This window comes from Dermacentor albipictus, chromosome 6 (assembly GCF_038994185.2).
Source record: "Dermacentor albipictus isolate Rhodes 1998 colony chromosome 6, USDA_Dalb.pri_finalv2, whole genome shotgun sequence".
NCBI classification, from domain to species: Eukaryota; Metazoa; Arthropoda; class Arachnida; order Ixodida; family Ixodidae; genus Dermacentor; species Dermacentor albipictus.
In genome coordinates this window covers 92741092-92766606 of record NC_091826.1, presented here as the reverse complement: position 1 = coordinate 92766606, position 25515 = coordinate 92741092, and the positions used below count along the sequence as shown (strand labels likewise).

At 45.6% G+C, this 25515-nt stretch overlaps 1 protein-coding gene across 5 annotated transcripts in view; it reads left to right on the top strand.

Annotated features, from left to right (window-relative positions):
• The window catches only part of LOC135907523 (uncharacterized), a 52925-nt gene that overhangs the window by 1034 nt on the left and 26376 nt on the right, over positions 1–25515 (top strand). For all 5 annotated transcript variants that reach the window (XR_011515341.1, XR_011515342.1, XR_011515343.1 and 2 more), the window contains exons 3-5: positions 8391–8529; positions 13337–13476; positions 16707–16815. Coding sequence is in view for 1 of the 5 variants with exons in the window: in XM_065439217.2 (XP_065295289.1) it covers positions 8391–8529; positions 13337–13476; positions 16707–16815 (388 nt within the window). In the remaining 4 variants the exon portion in view is untranslated. The remainder of the gene's footprint in view (positions 1–8390; positions 8530–13336; positions 13477–16706; positions 16816–25515) is intronic.

Sequence of the window (25515 nt, the reverse complement as noted above, 5' to 3'; positions counted from 1 at the left end):
CATTAAAATAAATTCAAATATTGGTTTTTATGTACCAAAACCACTATATGATTTCAGATAACTAAATGGCATGATCTAAGCAAATATGTGAAGGCAACTTCGAAAGTTTTGTGGTACTGTCATCACCGATTCTTTTGTCGTCTTTTAGATGGAATGACATCATCGCGACGGGCTTCGCCTTCTGGCAGCTATTTCATGCGCGCAACATGTGTTGTTCCAGCGATGCTTCGCATGCTGCCACCTCTAGTGTGATAAAACGCTTTAAGTGTGTAATAAGAAATGAGAAAGTAATAGTTTATGTCTACTTATATACAAATTCGACTATACCTATTAAACACCTCTCTGCTCAAGATGCTTCATCTCCTGCTTATGAAGTGGCTCCTCGGATAAGCTAATTACCAATCGCTCACATATTCTTCCTATGTCATAATCATCATCATCATCAGCCTATCTTATGCCCACTGCAGGACGAATGCCTCTCCCTGCGATCTAATGACTCCTGTGTGATTACTGTGTGATCCAACCAATTCCAACTAGCGACCGCGAATTTCCTAATGTCGTAGCTCCACCTAGTCTACTGCCGTCCTCGACGTCGTTTCCCTTCTATTGGTACCCATTCTGTAACCCTGATGGTCCAACGGTTATCTAACTGGCACATTACATGGCCAGCCCAGCTTCATTTTTTTCTCTTGATGTCAATTAGAATATCATCTATACCCGTTAGCTCTCTCATGCAAACCACTCTCTTTCTGTATTTTAACGTTATGCTTAGCATTCTGCGTTCCATCGCTCTTTGTGCGATCGTTAACTTGTTCTCAAGCTTCTTTTTCAGTCAGCAAGTCTGCCCAACATGCCATCACTGTTAAAAGCACTGATTGTAAACCTTCCATTTCAATGATATTGGTAAGCTTCCAGTCAGGAGCTGACATTGTCGGCCGTATGCGATATAACCCAGTTTTATTCTTCTAATATTTTCCTTCTCATGGTGAGGGTTCCCTGTGAATAATTGACCTAGGTAAACGTGCTCCTTCACAGAGTCTAGAGGCTGACGGGCGATCTTGAACTCTTGTTCCCATGCCCAGCTATTCATCATTATCTTTGTCTTCTGCATATTAATCTTCAAAACCACTCTTACACTCTCTCTCTTAACGTCCTCAATCATTCACCACTCATTTACCTCAATCTACCTTCTTGTCGGAAAAAATTGTGTAATGACCCTTTTGTTCCTAGAACAAATGTCACATGGAACCACCTTCCCTCCACAATCGCCAGTATAACTGACCAGCACAAGTTCAAGATTCCTTTACAACACGCCTTGTAATATTTGTTTTTGTTTGCTGGATGCCTTGCTATTCCCCCTCCCCCCCGTTTCTTTCTGTAGTTCCTTTGGACCCTGAAAGTATTTTAAACAAAGTAATTAATTTTTTGTAACTCGTCTGCATTGTTGTTGAATAGAACAATGTCATGGGCAAACCGAAGGCTACCGAGATATTCGCCATCGATCCTTACTCCTAAGCCTTCCCCAGTTTAATAGCTTGAATACTTCTTCCAAGCACGCATTGAATAGCATTGGAGATATTCTGCCTCCTTGTCTGACCTCTTTTTTGTAGGTATCTTCCTGCTTTTCTTGTGTGGAATTAAGGTAGCTGTAAACCTCTGTAGATACTTTCCAAGGCGGTTGCGTAAGCGTTCTGTACTCCTTGAGTACGTAATGCCTCTATGACTGCTGATATCTCTACTGAATGCAATGCCTTTTCGTAATCTATGAAAGCATGAAAGCGTGGAAGCCTTATGGAGAGTCTTATTGTACTGTGCGTATTTGTCAATAATCTGGTTGATGATATGGATGTCATCCATTTCAGAGTGTCCCTTCCTGATGCCAGTCTATTCCCTCGGTTGACTAAAGTCCATTGTTGCCTTTCGTGTATTAGAGAATATTTTGGCAAATATTTTATTTAATGCTGGGAGTAAGCTAATGGGCCTATAATTTTTCAATTCCTTAACATCGCCCTTTTTGTGAATCAGCATAATGTTTGCATTCTTCCAGTTTTCTGGGACCCTTGCAGCCGACAGACACTTCATGTAAAGAGCCGCCAGTTTTCCAAGCTATACGTCTGCTACATCTTTGATTGAATCGACTGTTACTCCATCCTCTCCTGCCCTCTTCCTCGTTTCATGTCTTGCAAGGCCCTTCTGACGTCATCGCTAGCTATAGAAGTTTCTGTATCCTGTCCATTACTGTTTCGAATGGAATTATCCTGACTCCTTAGTGCAGGTCAGTATACAATTCTCCCGCTTTATTTACTATATCTTCGAGGTTGCTGATGATATTACCCTGCTTATATTTCAGAGCTTACATCTTGGCTTGTCCTATGGCAAGTTTCTTTCTCATGTATTTCAGGCTGCGCCCATTTTTTACGGATTCTTCACTCTTTCTCGCGATATAGTTTTGAATATCGCTTATTTTCACCTTGTTGATCAGTTTTGACAGTTCCGCGAATTCCATCTCTTGAGTCTGACACTTTCATTTTTGTCTTTTCTTTATTAGGTCCTTTATTACTTGAGAGATGGCCCACGTGTTGCCTTGGTACCTTGCCTCCCACTTCAATTGCAGCCTCTGAAGCCAGCCTAGTTACGCTTTCATTCATTATCTCTATGTCATAATCATCATCTTTCTGTTATAAGGCTGCATTTTTGTTTGCAAGTACCAGCCTAAATTTATCTGGTTTTACCCTTGCTGCCTCTAAGTTGACCTGTTTCTTCTTGACCAGATTTACTTGTGCTCTCTTCAAACTGAGGTGAATCCTAGCCTTCGCTAACCTAAAATAATTAGTAGTGATCCTAATAGTAGTAGTAGGAAGTAGTGTTTTCTTTTTACCATTTTCATTGCTGGGAGACCCTATTGTGCTACTTGTATATTTTTCTCACATTTTAGGTATCATTCCGATCTAAAAAATTTGAAATTTCTAAATTTTGCGAGTGCTTTGTTGTGATCTACATCGAAATATGTATATTAGTCATGTACATATTCTCATACGTACACAGGATGAATTTTATATACGAAGGTGGTCCAGTGGCACTCTATATTGCTGCCGAATTTTATTGCAGTCAGACATTTAGAATTGATGCGGCGAATAGTTCAGTTCCATCATGATTTCTGAGGCATGCTTCAAATTTTGCTGGCTCTTTAATTTTTTGTATTGAGGCACAAAGTTGTACAAAGTCTTCTCCATTTTAGTAAGAAAAATGCTCGTTCTGTACTATGAAACTTTAAATTTGATTCGTATTTTTGCTGTCTTACAAAAAAATGTCTAATATTTCTTATAGATTTATATATAAATTCACCGAGGTTTCAATTAAACATACCTTTTCATTTTCGGAAATAAATCATGCGCGATATACCCCATCGCATTGCTAGGCATCTTCCTCATTGCTTGCTGCAATTATTTCAAAAAATAGTTCTTACACTTTCTCGGCGGATAATTTTATCAGGAGGCCTGCAACAATAAAAGTAACATTAACAGCACCGCTTATAAAAGTCCTTAGATGTAATGGAAAACTAGTCTTAACTAGGTAATATACAGCTAAAGCTGACGAACACCATGTTTGACAAAGGTATCTTTTGCAGGGCATTGGCATTAACGGTTTGCAAAGAAAAATTATATACCTTCATTACGCTATTCAGCTTGATTAAATACGTGGATAATATATGACATCGTTAGCTGGGTACCTAACTGGCTCTAGCTCGGCTGCGAGAAGCGGGTCACCTGCTCTTATTTACTAACGCTCGCCAACCGATACCAACACATGCTCAGAATGCTGGCATCTTTTCGCCAGGAAGCGCCAAACTGTCGTCCTTGAAGCGATGGCAGTGTGGGATGGCGTGTCTGCCGAAAGACGAATCCCAACATAAAAACGTAACGCTTCTTTATTCGACTAACGATGGCAGCGGACGGGCATGCTAACGCTACGTTCGTCCCAGTAGCGGAAGGTAGAAGGCGGTCTTTCTCAGCCAGGCAGCCTGTTTGTGTAGCCACCATCGGTGACGCATGCCTCGGGTGAAGCGACAGTGGCGCTATGTTTTATCGACCATGCAGTCCAGCGTGCAGCTGTGTTATGCTGGGCCATATGATAAGAAGACGGAGGGTGCACAGAAATATGCATGGAGTGTGTCGCTACATAACCCCCCTACCCCCCCCCCCCCTCGTGGAGTGGAGAGCCCGCAGGGCTTGAAAAAATCTGGGCAGCGTACGCGACGTACGCTGCCTGTAGTGACAGAAGCAGGCTGCGATTTCGGTGGTCGTGGATGGACGTCTGTGGGTGCATTGGTATTCCCTGGTTCCGCGGAATGGGTGTAGGCCGGCTTCAGCCGGTCGATAGAGACGCGGACGGCGTCCCCGTTAATGCGCAGGGTGAAGGTTTTGTCGTCGCGATGGAGAACTGGGTAGGGTGCGCTGTAAGGTGGCTGTAAAGGCCGGCGGATGGTGTCGTCGCTGAGAAATGTGTGCGAGCACATTGCCAGATCCTTGAAGACGAAGGGGGCGGTCTTACAGTGGTGAGTTGCAGGTGACGGGCGGGGGGCAGCGATAGTGCGTCGGAGCCGGGCGATGAAATCAGTGGGATCTCCGGTCGCGGTGGTGGATGGCGGTGCAGCGAGAAATGCGCCTGGGAGACGGAGGGGTTCCCCGTAGACGAGCTCTGTGGGTGTAGCCTGAATGTCGGGCTTGAGGATGGCGCGAAGACCTAGGGTGACGGCTGGGGTGGCGTCAGGCCAGGTTGAGTTCGGGTGGCGTATGATGGCTGCTTTGAACTGTCGGTGGAAACGTACGATCATCCCGTTGGCGCATGGGTGGTAGCTGGTGGTCCGCGAGCGTTCGAACCCGAATGTCAGCCCGAGCAGCCGGAAAAGGTGCGATTCGAGCTGTCGTCCTTGGTCGGTGGTGACGCGGCGAGGGGTCCCGAAGCGGGAATCCAGCCGGCGAAGATGGCCGAGGCGACGTCTTCCGCAGTGATTCCCTCGAGGGGCCATGCCTCAGGCCATCGGGTGTACCGTGGTGGTAGCGCTATGTTCTATCAACCATGCAGTCCAGCGTGCAGCTGTGTTATGCTGGGCCAGATGATAAGAAGACGGAGGGTGCGCAGAAATATGCGCGGAGTAACAAAAACAGCATGCAGCTCCAAGCCGTTCCTGAACCTCTGTTACAGACTTGTCAGATAACCTCGGTAATAAAAACCTCAATACCGAACGTGCGTTGTCATACACTGCTAAGCATTTCAATAATGGGAGTTTTTTAGTGACAGGATGGGATATGGATAGATTAAAATGCCAGCTTTTGTCGCGTTCTGCAGATAAACTTGTTGCATATTGAGCCTAGAGGGAACGCTTTGCAAAAGCACTAAATTCTTGCTTTAGGCAAATTTGCGCAAGTCGCCAGAATACCCAGATCAATAACGCAATTAATAAATAAAAATACCACAATGTTACAAGTACAGCCAGGAACACATTATTCAAGTTCGTGTGACACTGCGATTGTAGTTGCATATGAATGGAAATATCATGCGAGAGAACTAATTCGGTATTGGCCACAGCCTGCTATATACTGTAACAGCTGGACTTCCTATTTCTAGTTATTTTTACTGTACCTTTACTCCTGCGCTTGTATATCATACTTTCATGCTGGACGAAGTAAACCTAAGCACAAAGGTTTCCATCTTCGCCAAGCAGCATGAATATTTTATTGCACCAAGTACACTGTTTTAACTATCAACTCCTGAACATCTCCAGATGGTGAATGGTTACTGGCCGACCCATCATGGGAGCTCTAGATCGTAAAGGAATAAAGCAAAAGAAAAAAAAACGAGGCAATGAAGAATTCCTACCGACCGCATATTGCGAAGGTTGTCGATGGGATTAGCAATCAAGGAATGTGGTGACAACCATATTGCCAGCGCCGAAACGGCTCATGTAATAATCCTTACTGCAGCCGAGCTCCTCTCTCGCAATCTCCTCTGAGACACTGTCCGAGCGACGCGCCGGCGAAGTCTTCGCCCTTTTGCGTGGCCTCCGAGATTACCTCGGTGGTGCGTCGGTGCGTGCCGAAACGTTTCCCGCATGAACCATGTACTGCAGCCGGGCTCCTCTGCCACTCTTCTGTGTGAATACTGTGCGCCAGCTGGCGGAACGGCCGTGACGGCCCGTTTCTCTTGCGTGGCCTCCGACATCGCGCCAATGGGCAGTCGTTGCGTGCTAACGCTGAGAAATGTTCCTTCCATGCCCATAGGTATTCATGGCGCAGCGCTTAAATATAATGCTGCTATGTTTGAGCAATCTGTGTGCTCTATATCGCCTAGCAAAGGATCAAATTCGTAAGGATTTCTTTAAGTGGAAGAGGTGGCGTACGAGGGTGGATAGATAGACAGGAAATGGTTGATGTAAGCTAAGAATGCTAACATAATGAAACCTTGAATTTAGGAAAACGGAGGCAATCACTTTTGTAGCTTATGTTCACTGTCTAACAGCACTGTTCGTAGCAAGTCTCTTTTATTTCGAAAGCAATACTGCTCGCAGTTTCAGCCCATCGGTGGTCGTGGCGCCTCCTTATACAGCTGCGCGTCACGTGACCGTGTAACGTCACGCCAGACCGAGAGACGGGGCCCCAGCTCGCGGCATCGATGGTGGAGGCGAAGCCTTGCGCGCCGCTGCTGCGGCGCTACCGAGAGAGGGCGCTCGCTGGTGTGATGTCTCGCTAGGAGGATAAATGGGGCTACAGCTCGGCTCCTCGCAGTGGTCGGCGCGCTGCCTTGCGCTATGTCGGATGATGTATAGCCATAAGTTTAACAAAGGGCAACCATGTCCACACCGTCAGCCGAACCAAGGCGTAGCCAAGGGTATTGCTTTCGCAATCTTCCAGGCTTAACCAAGCTAAGCCTTCTGCCAGTTCTTTTATTTACTTTCGCAACTTGCTTGATAAATTAATTTCTCCCAATCACGCCCCGTCGCGCTGACCCGTATTTTAGTTTCAGTTCTCTTTAATGCGACCAAACAAATAGTGCGCAGTACATATATATATATATATATATATATATATATATATATATATATATATATATATATATATATATATATAAATACCATCTCTGTTTATTCAGTTCAAACCGGTTTTTTTGCGACAAGACAGTCGGGGCGCCATTCTGTCTGTTGCGATGAATTTCCTGCTGAGGCGGACATAATGTGCCCGACAAATCGCCACGTTGATTTGGCTAATAAATAAAATTCTCAAATTAACTAATTCCTACGTGAATTGGCAGAACGCCAACTATTACACCTCTTTGAGAGACACTTGATGTCTGTGTTTTCTACGCTTTTACCAAATAAAACACCGAACACTACCTAAATCTCCTCATGCATTCTTGCATTAGCGTAAACTGCATTTTTCAATTCTAAAAAGGAACAGCTTTCTAGAAGCGCTCGGATATTCACTTACATTGGCAAGTGGTGTCGATGGTTTCTGTCCAATTTTTTTGACGATAGCATCTAGACACTTGGCCAAAAAACTACTTTGCCGTGGCTAAAGAAGTGTTCGGAAGCCACAATTTGTAAAAAGCCACTCAAGTGTGCAGCGAGCTAAGTGTACGCATGGTGACATGAAAGGAACACCGTGTTCTTGAGCATATAGCTTCCAGTGCGCACAGCTAGACTCAGTGCATGTCTAGGGTGTGGAGTGCTTGACTATACATGTGTATATATATATATATATATATATATATATATATATATATATATATATATATATATATATATATATATATATATATATATATATATATATATATATTCGAATGATCCATACCGAGCCCTGCTTGTCAAGAGTGACAGCTCAATTAACGGAACAGTAACATCACAGCTCTACAACTGTCCTCCGCTCGCATAACGCTAGACTGCGACGGCTTCCAGTGGCTGGCTACACGGTATAGCTTCGAATCGCTATAGGCGTTGTATGTGGAGTGTGCAAACGCGGTCCGGAGCTCTTCCCTCGTGATTTGTCATTGCACGAAAAGTTTATCGATTGAACATATTACGAAGATGGGACATAATAATTCTCAAAGGAGTTGCGGAAATGACTCGGTAAAATAGGCACATTTTTAAGTAATGAAGTCAGAATAAAAGAAAGAATGTGTTTAGAGTGCAAAAAGTTTGCGTTTTCATTATTTCAGTCACACATGCACGAAAGATGGAAAGTTGCATTTGTAACAGATAAATGAGTGTCGCAATGTTAGAGCTTTCGGTGACTTGCTCCGTGTCTCTGCCGCAGAATTGCAGTAAGTAATCATGAAACTATTGTAGATGTCTATTTGCAACATCTTTTTTTCCTTCCTATTGTCCAACAAAGATAGCGACAGCAAGAGTGGTTGGTGCATCCCGGAGGTCGCCTACCATTGCTACCATGAGTTGTCCATGAAGTTTATCATCGAATGCTGGATTTCTGCTCCACGCAAGAGCCATAATTTTGCCCTGTTCTTCTGCCACAAGTACGTAACTTGGAATTTAATATTACAATTACAGGTCCTGATTTTAAAAGCTGCCAGGAGAAATTGTGTTTCAGCGAAGTATGCCACTAATTGAAAGCTGTAGCGGCCGGAGACTTTCATTTTCCTTTTCACTTTTCTACTGGCACTCGCTCCCACAGTACGATTGTCGTCTACTCTCGCAATCAGATAAAGATTTTTATTCACAAGGAAAAGATGAACAAGAACGACCACATGCGTGGCTAGTGATTGGTGACTTGGCCCCGGTGCATCGCGACACCTGACGCGCGAACATGAATAGCGTCAAGTCTAGGGCTCGGTGCGAAGCATAAGAACAGGGGAAGCACATTTAAGCTTCACTCCAACGCCCAATCGCTGTTCCTCATCACGAAACCTAGACTTTTTTTAGCGAGACATGTGGCTATGGAGAGAAAACATAGCGTATACGAAACGTCGGGCATTGAAAGGGCGCTCATCTCTACTCTTCTATTACACGTCACCTGAAAGAGCGCTGCCATTTGGTCACCGTTCGACCGAAGTGAATCATGCCTGCTCAATTTAAACGGCAGTGATGTGTTGAGAAAATGTGGTGGCTTAGGTGCACAAATATTTCACACTAATTTGTGAAACTTGCAAGAAAATGAAGTTACCTCGCCATCTGTACAGGTTTGCAGATTGGGAGCTACGGGGGAGGAGAGCGGCATCGGAAAACCAGCAACGATGTCAGATATTAGGTGATAATAGTTGCTGTTTACTTACAGACGTGCATCAGCCAAAAATTTCTTGGCTGTGCCCGACTTCCTGCTTGTTTGTTTCGCACGCCACTGTGATCAATAGACACCTGACGAAACAGGTGTTCCCTAATTTAAATTGATAAAAAAACCGGAAAGGAAGCCCTCCTTTGACACCCTCTTTTGACACGGCTAAACCAAAATTTTCCCGAAAAATACCTGCGAGAAAAACAATGAAGAAGCAAAAATTAAAGAAAGAAATCTCCCCAAGCACAAGACAGACAAATACAGCTCACGAGACAATCATTCATCAGACAAGATGGATACCTCACCTTATGTCCCCAATCTGCCGCATTCATCTTCACCTTGACAACCTCATCTACGCATTACAACTTATACAGAACCACTATACAATGTAGGTTCATTCACTCACGACATTCATATGATATCAGCGTGCCCTTGTTGGAAGCAGAGTAGGGTTTGCACACCCTATTCTATCGCCACCATATTGCGAGCTGATGATTATTTCAGAAGTTCGAGTTCGACACCGGTTCGCTTCGCCACGTGCCTTATTTTATACTGCCCTCACACAAACCGCTGTGCAGAGGCCATAAAAAAAAAAAACGTTGCTCGCCTAAATAGCGTGTATTGTCGCCTCGTTGCCAAACCTTTATTGCGATAGCAGTCGTATGGACACTGCAGGCGCATTACCGCCATCGCCGTGATGTTCCGTATAAAGTCCAAGGGCAACGAGACCGTCGCCGCGCGTCGTATGCCGTCTGTTCAAATGAAAGCAGACGAGGAAAGACGATGATCGCGGCTCAATCTGGCGCGCAAGAAGGAAGAGAGTGGAGAGCAAACGCGCCGTCTTCCGTCGCTCGAAAGGCCGCTGGAGGATGGGAGGGAAGGAGGAGGGGTGGTGTTGTGCTCCGGCAGTGACTGCGTGTTTCGCCACCGTGCTCAAGGGGAAATGACCTTCGCGGGTAAGTATCGCGCGCCATACATACAGGCAGCGTGGGAGGGAGGGAGGTGTGGCTTCGACTTCACCAACAAGACCGTACTTTGCACGGCTGCGCATCGTCACGACGCCGTATCTTGAAAGCGATGTGCACACGATGAAAGCGATGTGTGTTCTCACCGTTCTTGCGCTGAAGCGATAAACAGCACGAAGGTGATTTCGTTCGCGGCTGCTGCTGCGCTTGCTTACACCAGCGTTTTGACAGCGAGGGTCCGCGCTTATCTGATGTGATGTGTTCATGTTTTCTTGTGCGCGCTGACGCGATGCTCGGTATTAATTATTAAGCATGGCATGCTTTTAGCTCCCGCTGTCTGCGACCCAATAATGGAATCATAAGCCAGTGCCGTTATCCGAGCATTAAAACGTGAACGTCCCGGCTAGTTGCGAAAAAAACGGGGTCATCCGGCCAACCAGTGAAAACTTAAGAAAATGCAGCCCCTGGATGGCACACTCAGAATTCTGCAAACCGGTTCTTATCCCACTCCTCATTACCTTAAGCGGATAGACACTCATCCCTCACAGTCATGCCCTAAATGTGGTCACGACTCATGCTCTTTTGATCACATGCTCTGGCTTTGCCCAGCTCTTAACACCTCTTCACCAATCACGACGGAGCAATAGGAGTAATCCCTCAAGAGCAGCAACCTTGACTTTCAACTCCAGGTTGTACAGAGGGCTCACGACATTGCGGCGGGACTTTGTCTCCTGGTCCCATCGGGGGCGGAGCCACCGACTTGATCTGGGAGAGCCTTCGGCTCCCCTAGATCTCAGTTTTTAGGACTCAAATAATGTTCTTACGTCATGTCTAACCCCTAATCCTTTGTATAGGACCACATTACATGAGCTAGTTACGGCCCAAACAAGTCACAAAACATTGTTTCCGTGTTCTTGCTAAGCTGTAACTCCTAGTGCGCTGAAGTTTTATTTGTCATTTCCGACATGGATGGATGGATGGATGGATGGATGGATGGATGTTATGAGCGTACCTATTGGAACGGGGCGGCGGGTTGTGCCACCAAGCTCTTGCTATTATATTGCCTAATTTCCTACCTAGGTTAAAAAAGAATAAAAAAGAAAACAATGTATGAGTTCCCACAATGAAACTCTCTGACTCCCAATTGCAAATTTTGCTTTTGTACGTCTGCAGCTTTTGTCATTTCCCTACTTTTCTTCCAACAGTCTTCCAATCGCGCATTACTAATCTGTAAGGCGCACATCCACACTTTTCCCCTGATCTCGCTGAACCCAAGGGCTTTAAGGACGCCAGTGGTGCCGTAACCGACCGCTAGGCAGATGTCCTTACATTATAATAAAATATAATCCATCGCTTCCCTAGCTTCACCGCAGCAAGAACACGCTTCATCTTCCATCTTATATCCCGCTTTATAGGTGCGTGTTCTAAGGCATCCTGATCTCGCTTCCAAATGTAATGAGTTCCTTTTGAGCTACCATAAATTGATTTTTTTTCTGATTTAGCTTTTTGCTCTTAAGTTAGTGGCTCATGGCAGGTTTCTTTTCCATTGCCACCATCCACGATATTATTTGAGCCTCTCTGACTTTCCGCTTGACATTCATTGTTGCTGGTTTGCCCACCCTACAGGCGGCATACTTGCTGGTAAGCTTCCTAGTTCTTTTACTCCACTGTGAATCAATGTTTTTCCTGTACAGATGTGTCAATGCTCTCCCAGCCCATTTATTTCTTCCATATTCCTCAGTCGTTCTTGACAATCAGTTTATTGTGCGCTTCCCTCACTTCAAAACTAGTCCAGCCGATATCACTCTGCACAGCTTCATTTGAAGTCTTCCTGTGAGCGCCCAATACGAGGCGTCCCACTGACGTATGGTTGCCATCTGGTCCTCATTGTACCCCTGATTTCAAACAAACAACCGCATTTCCAAAAGTAAGTCCTGGAATCATTACACCTTTCCAAAAACCCGAAGCGCCTCGTACCTATTGTATCCCCGTAGCGCTCTGTGTTTCATTATGGCTGCATTTCTTTTCTCCTTTACTGTTATTGTTTGTTCCTGTGTTTCCGTATATCTATTTCCTTCATTTATTCTTATACCAAGGTATTTATATTTTCTTACCCGAGGTATTTCCTGTCCCTGTATTGCCACTGTCTGGTCACTGTTTTCATTGAATACGACAACACCATATTTCGAACACTACATTCGAAACCTAAACTATTGCCTTCCTGTCCACAGATATCAGCCAGACGTTGCAAATTACTTTGCTTGTTAGCCAGCACCACAATGGCGTCTGCCTAAAATAAACCTGGAATCTCACATCGAGAGATGGCGCCACGTTTCTTGGCGCCTCCTGTAGGCGCTTTTCTTTTTTTCTAGTTGGACAGTGAGCTCAGTCTCCCTAGCGTCTGTGGCTGCCTGTCGCGCCACCTTCAGTCGGATTTCTTCTACCTGGACAGTGTCCATATGGACCAGTGGGCAATACGGCGTGGTTTGGTGGAGTGTGCCGTTGCGAACATGCACTAAGCTCATTTTAAAACCATGGCTAATATTACCGCCACCCAATCTGACTTGACGGCTGTCATTTCACGCTTACATTTACTCGCAATTACGGTATAGCCAGCAATTCGTTCACTTAGTAAGCGAATGTTTCCAAGCTTACGTGACCGCGAAAACTACCATCCTCACTTCGTATAGCTGTCTACTAATTTGCTATCGCAAGCAATGATTCGCCATTGCGGAGGAAACTGAACTTTTTTTCACAGCAGCGCACTGGCAATGCTTGCTCTACCACGTCACTGATACTGCTAATTCATCTGTTACCATGGAGGACAGAACAGTACTTTGTGAATAACATTGTAAGCAGCGTGTTGTTCAATTTCTTGTGTTTTCAGGTCTGACGCAATAGATCCCAAAGGGCGCTTCTAGAAATAAAGTGGAAGTGCGAAGAACTGGCGAGTGCAGACAAGTCGTTTCGTGTGTACATATGTGCAGAATCTGTAATGCATGTGCATTAACCTGAACAATTGACAACAGCTGTTAGCACTACTACAGCACACTCATACAACACACTTATAAAAACGTTTATTTACAGGCCTGAGGAGTTCCGGCTCCACACTCGGTGCAAATTCCTCTACTCGGGCTGTTTGGAAAGTGAAAAGCAACAGTTTCTTCGGCACGAACAGGGCTACAATTTTCTTCACTCCATGATCACTAACCGCGATGTTCGCGTCTGTGAGTATTGCCGCACATTTATTGTGTGCTCAGAGAGCATTGTCGTGTGCGTCTTTGTATTTGCATCCCTTGAAGTTCACCTTTATTTCCCCACCTGAACCAATTTACTCCGTGCCGCTCTGTGCTTTTGTGTGTCTGTAATTGGCATGTAAGATGTTTCTTCAGGTGCTGCTCCAACTTGATATACCTGCACTTGAAATAACATCAATTATGGGTGCAGGAATGAAATATTTTTGACGACAAATCTGATACTAATAGAATGTTGAATGATTTTCGAATTGACTTTGAATAATGTAACAGTTGTTGTCGCTATTGATTTCAAACGATGTCCGTATGCCTGTATTGACAATGTTAAGCAAGTTTCTGCCCTAGCGTTGCAGGTTATAAAGCTTCATTTGTTGAAAATCTGAACGATCCATTCGAAATGAATTGGCAGTTTCTTCGCATAGCCATATTATTCAGACGCTTCGGTTGATCGCATCGTGGAAAAAAAAAGAAACAAGCGTTGCGCCCTGATTGACGTCTAAGCAAGGGTTCTTTGTTTTTGGTTAAAACTTGGTATTTCGGGTAATCCACAATTCTCGAACGCCAAACAACGGTTACGAAAATGCGGCAAAACTTACTTTTCTCCATAAGCATTCCTTTTTGTAACAGGTAGTAAATGGGAGTGTTACCGATCTAATGAACGCTGCCAACCTTATAGGAGCCTATGCTCACAGACATAGAAAATTTGTAATAATGTTCATCTATGAATAGGATATATGCTTTCTTTTTCGTAAACAGTTAAGCCAAATCGAGCATATATAATGTATTCACCGTCAGCCTGCCTTGAGTGAACGACAGGTTTTTGGTTTTTCACTAACTTGAATGCGCTTTTACAATACAATGGCTATTGTATCGCATTTCACCCACATTGCGTGCAAACAAACGGCGGTAATGTGCTCCGAAATGAACGCAGTGTTGACAGTTCTTATTAATTGGGAAATCGGCTTCTCGACGTTGACAGGACGTTTACTCCCCTATGTCATGCACAAAGAAAAGGTGGAAGTGTGGCCTGGTTGATGTTCCTAAAATATTAGTGCGTGGCATAAATCAGTAAAATATGACTGCGACAGATAAAGTTGACAGGTCAGACAGGTGAATAAACAACGCAGAAATTGTGAGAATTCGTATGCTGATACACGTCAACAACGATTTGAAAGACAACCAAGAGCATCTCCGCTGTGGCGAGTAGATACACCTGTGCTTTAATGTAAAGCTTTCCTTTGTTGTATGGAAGCGCAAAAACACAAAAAAAAGATATTGGCAAACATGCATCTATTCGTTGTTTTCGTTTGTGTGATTTCCTTTAAATGTTTAAATAGTGCCTAGCGACGTGAACTTTCCATATACGAGTTCATATATCTTGTGAGCTCCTCCCTTTGTATTTACACTATTTCACTGGCAATATCGCTTGTTTAAAGACATGTGTGACTAAAAGGCGCCATTGCATGAGTTAATGTTTTTTGAAAGTTACAAAATATGAACGAGCTTTGCATGCTGGCGGATAGGAAAGAAATGCTCATAGGAGGGCAGCGTTAAATTATTTCAAGATATTGCACATTTGTATGCGTTAGATCTACTGATAAACATCCGTTTCACTCTTACAAATTTTGCCTACTATGGCATAGTGAGCTCTCTCAAACACGACCGTTCCTACGACGATGGACAAACGTATGACAAGCGATGACTCTAAACATCACGCGCAAGGCTAAATTTAGCCCCGATTGCATCGTGCGTGGTGCGACAACAGCGCCATCTAACCACGCGACACCTGCAGGATGGAATGATAGTTTCTTCCCTCTACGCACGGATGTCAAAGTGAGGGGCGTGGGTAGTATGCTTGCAAAGATAAAAGCGATAATGTTAGAACATGTTTTCATTACACCGGTTGTAGCAAGCCATCGCATTTAAGGCTTTTTAAGGACGGTTGGCGTCAACACAATAGAAGTCACAAAAGCAAAAAGAAAAGGCTACACATACGGCACGGTGAAAAAAAAACTAGAACAGAATACATCCCGAAATTCTACAGATAACACTTATTAGCAGCACTTCAAATGGGCGAAACTGGCATACGCATTACATAGGAGTGGAGCATACCTCACTCTCGAGGAAATATGGACTTTTCGTTGTTCAGTAAACGATCACCTGTCAAGGTGGATTCGCGGGTATGGCATTGCGCTGGTAAGCGCGAGGTCAGACGTTCGAATCCCGCTGGGGAATGTTTGCATTTAGGTGGTGGTGAAACGCAAGTTCACCCGTGAGCTTAGATTTAGTTACCCAAGTGGGCAAAAATGATTGTGGAGCTTACCCCCCGTATACAGTATGCCTCGCGATTTTCCCTGGTTCTGGCACGTAACGCCCCCAGAATTTTTTAAACCAGACTCTTCGACGAGAATTTCAAGTAAAACGTGATTCATACTTTCTAAGTTACTTTTGTAAACCACTCCCAAAGTGTCACCCGCAGAACCACGATATGTGTTTTGAAGTTGAGCCTACAGAATGAATGTTGGTGTTCTCGTGAAATGTTTCCCAGTTTTAGTGAAAAAGCTGTCAAATACCAAAATTTCCTAAAAAGCATTGGCTAAACTTGAACGTAACTTTTTTTATTCAATGCAGCTATTTAATAGGTTCATTGGCTGGTGAATATGAGACTTTCTGCTTCACGTGCATTTAGGTAGGAAAAGCACAGTTGGGCCAGAGCTCAAGGCTTCTTTGATTTCATCGGTTTCATTGCTTGAAGTGAAAACTCATGTTTACAAGTTGCTTTCTATACATGTGAATGCGTGATGTGCAAGCACTGAACTATATTCTGAATGTCTCTGTGATCAGTACCTTCACTTGTCTAGGGCAACAAATTCCGAACACATTTCGGCACGAACACAAATTAAGACGACCTGACTTTATTCCTAACTATAGAGAGTACATTTGTAACAATAAAACAATGAAATGTGGTGACTTAATCATGTTTCTCACATTGAATGAATAAGCAATTTGCTTAGCAACCAACACTGAAACTTTGCGAGTGTGTGTGAGAAAAGCGTAGAGTCAGAATAGAGAAACCAGATTAAACGAATACGTATTAGTGATTCAGGCGACTTTTGTAAACATTGCAGTTGAACACACAACCAACTCGCCGCATTTTTCCACAGAATCACTATACTTAATGCTTATTACTCTCCCTTCACCAGCTCCCGTGTTCCTCCGCCACTGTGTTGACGTCTCTGTCTTGAGAAAGTGTGCTCTCAAGAAGCCCCGTGCAGCTCAGCGTCTGCGCGACTTCAGAAAAGAAACCTTTGCGTGAGTATATCGACCTTACAAAACCACCCTAAATTGTTTACACCTCTTGGGTCGTATCATTGTCCTACAACAACGAGCGTTCCCTGCATTGCTTCCTTCCTTTTGTAGAAACCTCGGCGCTCCTTTGTCTCTAGTCAAGAATTCTATCTCACGCTGATATTGCGCTTTACATTCATGTGATCTGCAAGTATGGGATGCGGAGCGTTAAGGAAATAAAACGCACGGACAGAAGTTAGACAATGATTGCTGCTGTGAGAAAAAAAAATACGTTGGAAAGGAGTTCAACTGCCTTTATGGTGTGTGGTCGCTGGCACTGGTCTACACTTTAAATATTCTGACAGACGTACGTGTACCGACGTTTGTTCCACTATTAACACCCTCAGCATTGAGGATGCGCAAACTTTATTGTAGGCAACAGTGAGCTCGAATTACACTTGTTATGGGAGAAAGCGCAATTGAAATCTTAATAATTTTGAACTTCCTGATGTGCGCGTCAATGCATGACGCGATAGTTAGAGCGCGATAGTTATTACAGTTCAGTACGCGCAGCTTTTGTGTTGTCCGTTGCAGCTATCGTCTTATTTGGTTCCCACAAAAGATTGCAAGGAAACAAAACTAAGTTTGTTTCTATGAACAGTTCGACCTTACCCCTTCAAAAGAGCGGCTGTGAGCCGTGGCACCGAATGAACACCCTTCTTGTTACCCATAATGGTGTTAAAATGCTTAGGATGCTATATAATAAAAAGCTAACAAACACTGACACGAAGAACAGCATAGGGGCATTTATATGTGCCTAATAAATGAAATAAAGAAACGATGAATTATTGATAATGAAAATGGACGAAAGAAAAACGCCGCAGGTTGGGAACGCTCCCACAACCTTCGCATTTCGCATGCGATGCTCAACCAATTTATTTCATTTATTAAGCGCAAGTAATTTCCCCTCTGTTGTTCTTGGTGTCAGTGTTTGTTGGCTTGTCACGATATGAGTAATAAAAATCGGGCATCTCAGTTAACCCACTTTCTTCTCGTCTAGCATGCTATACTTCGTTGTGTAGGGGGAACGAGTCAGTGCAGGGAGGTGTTCTTTGTTGAGGGCTAGTTGGCGAAAGATCGCGACCTGTGATCAGGCGCCAACACACATGGATACAGGCGCTCGTCTTGTCTGCCCTTATTTGCGTATACATCCGTTCGTTTCTTTCAGCCATGCAGCCAGTGCAAGATGTCGTATTACCGTCGTGAGAGAACAGAAAGAGAAGTAGCCACTCAAAGAAGAACCTAAATATACTTGAAATCTGGTATTCATTAGTAAATTACTGTTCTAAAATACTAAGGAAGCCGCACTGACCGCGCAAATAGGGTACTCCGTTCTGGAAGCGCGGCTACAGCAACGAGCGAAGTGACATTCGTGCTGTCGATCGCTTCAACGCTAACTAAGCGGCGAGAACACAGCGCCCAGGCATCTATGAGTCGTCGGCGCCGTCGGTGCGCCTACATGCTGCAGATCGGTTTGAAGATAATGCGCACGCGGCCTTACAACACGAAGTTGCTGGCAGAGTGCAACGCCGCCGACCCCCTTTTACCACGCGACAAATGACAGCGCGCTGGCTCCCCCACTTTCCTCTTGCGCCCGCGCACGAGGTTCAGCGCACGATCGGTGGCTCACCGCCACACACTTTCACTCGCACATACAGCATGCGGGTCGCGGGCAGGACGTTATCGCCCGTGGACTTAATACAGGACAGCGAGGTGACTACGATGGCAGAAATGCGCCTGGAGTGCCAACATAATTGCTATCGCAGTGATATAGGAATGGCACCGATGCGCTTGCGCGTAGACCGTGCTCACGAAGTGAAACGTCACTGTAGTTTTTGTTTTCTGGTTAAAGATGAAACGCAGTACGTTAAAAAAATATCTGAGGCAGAACTTAGCAATTTTCAAGAACTTTCACTCTGCGGGAACGGCGCCAACAGGAAGAATATATTGTTTGAACCACTTGCACGTTATACTAGCACTGGCTTTGGGGGTTCTCACAGCAGTAAATTCTCCGAGTCGAATTGCACACGAATTTTGCGGAAAACAGCCCACTGGGCTCTCATCCGTCATTTAATCCGTTGTACGAATTGAAGTGAATAAAAAAAATATTATTATTATTATTATTATTATCCTATGAACAAACGAACAACAAACAACTGGATCATCGCGAAAAGTCTAGCTGTTTGTTGATGATCTTATTGACTGGTTATTTAGTAATATTAGTGGTAAAAATAAACTCGTACAATTCTAGTTTCTTCCTCGCGCGGTTTAACGTTCGGAAGCTGCATTGTGAGTGGTAAGGGGAGCTGAAGAGAAGAGCTCGAGGTAATTTTTTTGCTAGGCAGCGTTTTTGATGGTGCACCTAAATTCCACCACACAAAGTTTTTTGCCACACCTGTCCATGACCTATTAATACAAACGGTATGGAGATGCTACATGCATGTAGTGTTCGCGCAATGGGACATTTAATCCGAGCTCATGACGCCAAATCGCTATTGATAACTGCTGGACTCCTGGTTTAACGACTACTCTACGTGTTGATCAAGACGTTCACTAGGTTTTGTACATGGATATCCGCACGTGCCTAAAACATGCACTAGTGCACAAAATTATTTAAAGCGCGCATCACCGGGTAGCACGACGTAAGAGTTCGTTTCCGAATTATTATTTTATGTGCAGCTACGCGCCACCGCGTATTTGGCGAATGCTGGGGACATGGCCAAAACCGCGCTTCACTAGCGCATCCAGCCAAGGACGCTTCTTAGTTGACGCATGAGCTCCATGATTTGCGCGTGCTGGCCGGTTTATAGAACGGAGAGAATGTAACTTTTGTGCTTGGTGTGGCCGGCATCTTCTGCGCTCCGTGGCGCTCACAGGCGAGGGCTTCTCAGGCGTTGAGGAGGCTTTCAAGTGGTCTGCTACTGTTGCTGCGGCTTGAATCAAGTGACAAAAAAGAATGTTGCCCTGCTCTATGATCCCCAATTGATTGGGAAATGATGACTGAAGGTGTAGAAGGGGCGAAGCGTATGTCGGCGTTTATTTATTCTCAAATCTGTCTTTTTTTTTCGCATACGCATAACACCACTACATTTACGTGGATATGTAGAAGGGGTTCTCTGCGAAAGTTTATCTTATCTATATCTTATCTTATCTATATCTCTGCGAAAGTTTGTCGTCAGAAAAGAAGTCCAAAATCAAGAAAGGGGCTGACAGATGGAATAGCACACTGTGGTATAAAGTTTGTAAACAGGGATAAGGTGCCTCAGAAAGGCTGGACAGCATTTCGAAAGGCGGACCTATCTTCGTCAAAGGCGGCCTCGTCATCCTGGGCATGTTAGCTTTAAACGGTTAGTGCAGTGACGTCACGTGCGGGTGTTGTCACTCGCGGCTGATTTTAAAGTGGCGTCCCTGCATTAACCGTTTAAATCTAGCATGCCGAGGATGACGAGGCCACCTTTGACGAAGATAATAATAATAATATTTGGGGTTTTACGTGCCAAAACCACTTTCTGATTATGAGGCACGCCGTAGTGGAGGACTCCGGAAATTTTGACCACCTAGGGTTCTTTAACGTGCACCTAAATCTAAGCACACGGGTGTTTTCGCATTTCGCCCCCATCGAAATGCGGCCGCCGTGGCCGGGACTCGATCCCGCAACCTCGTGCTCAGCAGCCCAACACCATAGCCACTGAGCAACCACGGCGGGTTTGACGAAGATAGGTCCTCCTATCGAAACGTTGGCCAGCCTTTCTGAGGCACCTTATCCCTGTTTACAAATTTTATATCACAGTCGTCAGAGAAGAAGGTATACACAGCCGCCAGTTATCCCCTTCCATTCACCTATTGAAATACGTTTCTAGTGTTGACATTGTTAGCGTCCATTGTGAGCCAGTTCAAATGACAATATTCGGGGTGAAGTATCACTGGAAGTGAAAATGCACAATGAATGTTTTAGCTAAGGTGCAGCACGCTGTAAGAAAGGTTTCACGGCGGATTAAGGAAAATCTGTGTGTATTGCTGCTCACAGTGTGACGGGCCTACGCTTGAGCACCATCTCCAGCTGCGTGCCGAAGCTTCAATGCTGTATGGAGTGAGAGATTGTGCACGAAGCGTGAAATTACAAGTTAGATAATTATTGGAGGAAGAAGAAGAAGTTTGGTTCGGCACAGTCGCACTGCTGTCTCGCTCCCTAGTGTTTTTGAATTTTTTCGACGTTTTGTCAAATAGATTTGTCGAAGACGTCGGACGACTCGCCAAGGTACCTTCCCTACCGGAGGCCGGGGGGGCCTTCGCCTCCCGTCGCTTCGATAGGAGCCTGCAGAAGAGCCCGATCTGGTAGCGGCGAGCGCCCCGTCATGACTACGCCTGACCTGACACCGGGGCAGAGGCCACCGACTGACCCTGAGAGCAACCGTGACTGTAAGCGATACAAGGCTACAGAAACAGACGACGAGTCTACGCTTATTGACGCTTGTGACATAGCTGACATCACAGATCTGGACGATGAAGGCTTCAGGCTTGTGCGTCACCGCAAGAAGAGGACCATCGGAATCCCAGTGATTGTTACGCCAGCTACAGAAGGAGCCGACCTGAAAAAAGTAAATCCCATTGTTCTGTCTACGGATATTGAAAAAATTCTTGGCGCATCGCCAGTTAGGAGCCGATTTACTGCTCAAGGAGCCCTGCTTCTAGATGTACAGACAGAAGAGCATGTGAATTCCCTTCTCAGCTGCAAGTCGATCTCAGGGACTGCAATCTCAGCACGCGTGCCCAATTCGTACCTGCAAAACACGTGCATTATTAGAGGAGTACCGAAGTGGTACACTGACGAGGAACTGTTGCTATACCTTAAACCACAAGGAGTTTACCATGCAAGGAGAGTCATGCGACGCGTCCAAATTTCCGAAACCGATTGGGAGTCCAGGCGAACCAGCTCCGTGGTTCTTACGTTCGCTCCAAATACAGACCGTCCAGAGAAGATCAACTTGGGCTTCACAAGACACGAGACCATTGACTACGTTGAGACACCACCTCGGTGCTTCAAGTGTCAGCGCTATGGACATGTGGCCAAGTACTGCCGTGGTGAGCAGCGGTGTAAGAGATGTGGAGGACCGCACGATTTCAAAAAATGCGCGTGCAGAGAGAACGTTCTATGTGCAAACTGTAGTGGTGGTCATCCAGCTAGTTATAGCAAGTGTCCTACGCGGGCAGCAGCAATAAAGCGTAAGAAAACGTTTATCTTGGGGCCAACAGGGAACGATGAGAAAAATACGACGAAGAAAACGACAGAAAGACATAGAGAGTCAGACGCAATGAAATTGAGCTCAAAGAGTGAAACTGATTTTCCAAGCCTGAAGCCTTCTCCAGGAATCCAGGACACAGTGGTGCCATCGCGCAGCGGACCGGCTAAAACAGTCAAATCAATGAACAGAGGCCCCGTAGAAGAGAAGACTGCTGAACAACCGGAACAGCGAAGTTATGTGTCTGTACTGCAGCGACCCCAATCGCGTTGCGATGAAAACACACCACAGGAGAACTGTCAGCAGGTGCTACGTGCTCTCTTCAAGGCCTTGCGATCACACATAGAGAAGATGCCGGCTAGCTCCATGAAGGAAATGCTCGAAGTAGTCCTCGCTCTCGAGTCAGTGATTCTCAGCTCTACCTCTTCTTAAAGCACCTAACAATATGGCTGCGGTCAGGACACAATGTTCACCATCTCATCCACAGGTGCCACTTATTATGCAATGGAACTGTGCGGGTCTTGCGTGCCATTTACCTGAACTGTCGCTTTTCTTACGCAACATGCCTGTGCCAATATTGGCCCTGTCCGAGGCTGGTCTTCCAGGTTCCAGAACAATTGCTGGTTACGTCGCACATGGAAACCAAAGTATTCCAACATTTCCGAACGGAAGCGCCATGCTATATGTGAGACGTGAAATACCACATTACGTTCTTCCAGTTCAAGACCTTTGCAGCAGTGCTTTGGAAGTCACTGCTGTACAATTGCGGCTGGGAAATCGAAGCCTCAGCGTGGCCTCTGTGTATGTGAGCTCTCGCCTGAAGGTCTCGATGGGAGAAATTATCAGAGACCTCTGCAGCCGCTGCCCAGCTCCTAGGATTATATGTGGCGACTTCAACGCGCACCATACTCTCTGGGGCGACAAGGCGACTGATGCACGTGGAAAGCAAATTGTTAGAGCTTTAAACACCGAGGGACTCTGCGTGGCAAATGACAAACAGCCAACGTTTTTTCGACCACCGGCCTCTTACAGTGTCATTGACTTGACGTTACACTCAACGGACATCCTCGCATCGTCAACGACTAGTAAAGATAGAATGGGCAGTGATCATTTTCCTGTCTTCGTTAACATTGCTGGATATCGAACCAACGGCCGAAGATCCTGTCCTGTGACGCATTGGGATACATACAGAGACGGCCTAAGCGAATCATCTGGAAACCTGTTCGCGGACATGCTACGTAGCAAGAGATTGGCTACCGCTGAGCTGAAGCTACCCGACCACTTCCCCGCTCCCGATCTAAAGCTCAAAAATCTATGCGCTGCCCGTAGAAGAGCGGAACGGAGGCTGATGAGGACGAAAGGCAACCCATCAATGAAGACTATATATAACAGGATTAACGCAGTAATTCGACGTTATACAAGGAAACTAAGAAGAGATCAATGGGCATCATTTTGTGCAAGCCTATCGGTCTTCACGCCAGTTCCACGGATATGGTGGGTCGTTAATAACCTTGCTGGAAACTTTCGACCAAACAAGCCATTTGAAGCCCTAGCATTGAAGTTAGGCAAGACACTCGCTTGCCTTGCGAATGACTTCGCTGAAATATACTCTTCCGGAAGGTCAGCTGGCACAACCAACCCGCCACCGCCGCTATCGTCGTCTATAATGGATGCTCCTTTCACACTCAGAGAGCTGGAACTAGCTATGAGCAGCCTCCGACGTCGCTGTGCGGTGGGACCTGACCTCATCAGTAATCAGATGCTGACTAACCTACCGGTTGAGAGACGGCGTGATTTGCTGGCATTTTTTAACCAAGTCTGGGCCAGTGGGGCTATCCCACATTTATGGAAGGTAGCATGGGTGGTACCGGTTCTGAAGCCTGGAAAGAATCCTGCAGCTCTGGACTCATACAGACCGGTATCACTGACCTCGTGTGCAGCGAAGCTAATGGAGAAGATGGCGTGCACAAGACTCACTTGGTATGTCGAGGAGGGTCGAAAACTACCATCGTGCATGACTGGGTTTCGGCAGCGTCTAAGCGCTCAAGACAATGTACTGGACCTTCTAAGCCACATAGAGCATTACAGTGCGGATGGCCTGTCGACACTTGCTGTTTTCATGGATGTTTCTAAGGCTTACGACTACGTGTCTCAAAGAGCCATCATCAGCCAGTTGCAAGTTATAGGCGTCACGGGTCATCTCTTGCACTTCATACATACGTTCCTCAATGATCGTCGCATCAGAGTTCGTCTTGGCGACACGTTGAGCGATGAAATACGTATATTTCGTGGTGTGCCACAAGGGAGTGTTTTAGCTCCCTTGTTATTCAACATTGCCATGAGTAGCCTCCCAACAGTACTAAACCATCGAACACCAGTGAAGATATCTATATATGCCGATGATATCTGCATTTGGGTCTCCGGCTACCAGCATCGCCGCCTTGCACGAATAGCCCAGGGAGCAGTAAAAGCAATTCAGGGCCACTTGGCAACGATTGGATTATCACTATCAGCAGAAAAATCATCATTCGTACTATTTCCTGGAGTGAAAAGAAAATCTACACGTTTGACGCTGAATTTGGACGGATACCAGATTCGACAAGTCACCAACGTCCGATTTCTGGGCGTTACCTTAGACCACAGGCTACTCTGGCGCCGCGGTGTTGACCACGTTGTGGCGTCATCGTCACCCAGGCTACATGTGCTCAAGCGAGTCGCTGGCATACGCTGGGGCAACCACCCGACGTCCATGCTACGGCTACATACAGCGTTGGTTACAAGTCGAATCCTGTATCGGCTACCTCTGATGTCACCCTCAGACAGCCAATACGAGCGCTTAGAAGCCATCCACAGAAAAGGTATCCGACTTTGCCTTGGAGTCCCTCAGCCAGCGTCAAACAAGAAAGTGCTCTACGAAGCTGAGTCACGCCCTATACGGCTTCAGGCTTCCCAGGCTCTGATGATCCAGCTCCTACGATTGAGTGAGTCTACGCCCGGTAGAGCGCTCTTACGACGTATAGGTAACAGGCCGCGCTCACATTTTTATGCAGCATTGAACACGCTTCGCGTATTAGGATTGCGCTGCTCAAGATCGAGGGAAAGGATAGAACCACCCTGGACATTCGAGGACATCACATGCAACTTAAGTGTACCACGATTGCAATCAAAGAGCTGCATTCCATCTGCAGAAGCCAAGTCATTAGTCCTGGAACACCTGAACACGATTTACCCGAGTCACCTACAAGTATACACAGATGGCTCTGTCAAGGCAGACGAAGACCGCTGTGCAGCTGCATTCTATATTCCCTCTCTAAGATATACGTGGTCTGGCCGTCTGGACTGTATAGCCTCGTCGACAGTTGTGGAAGGCGCAGCAATAGCTTCTGCTCTGCGCAAATTAAAGGCTTTGCCTCCGCAGAATGTG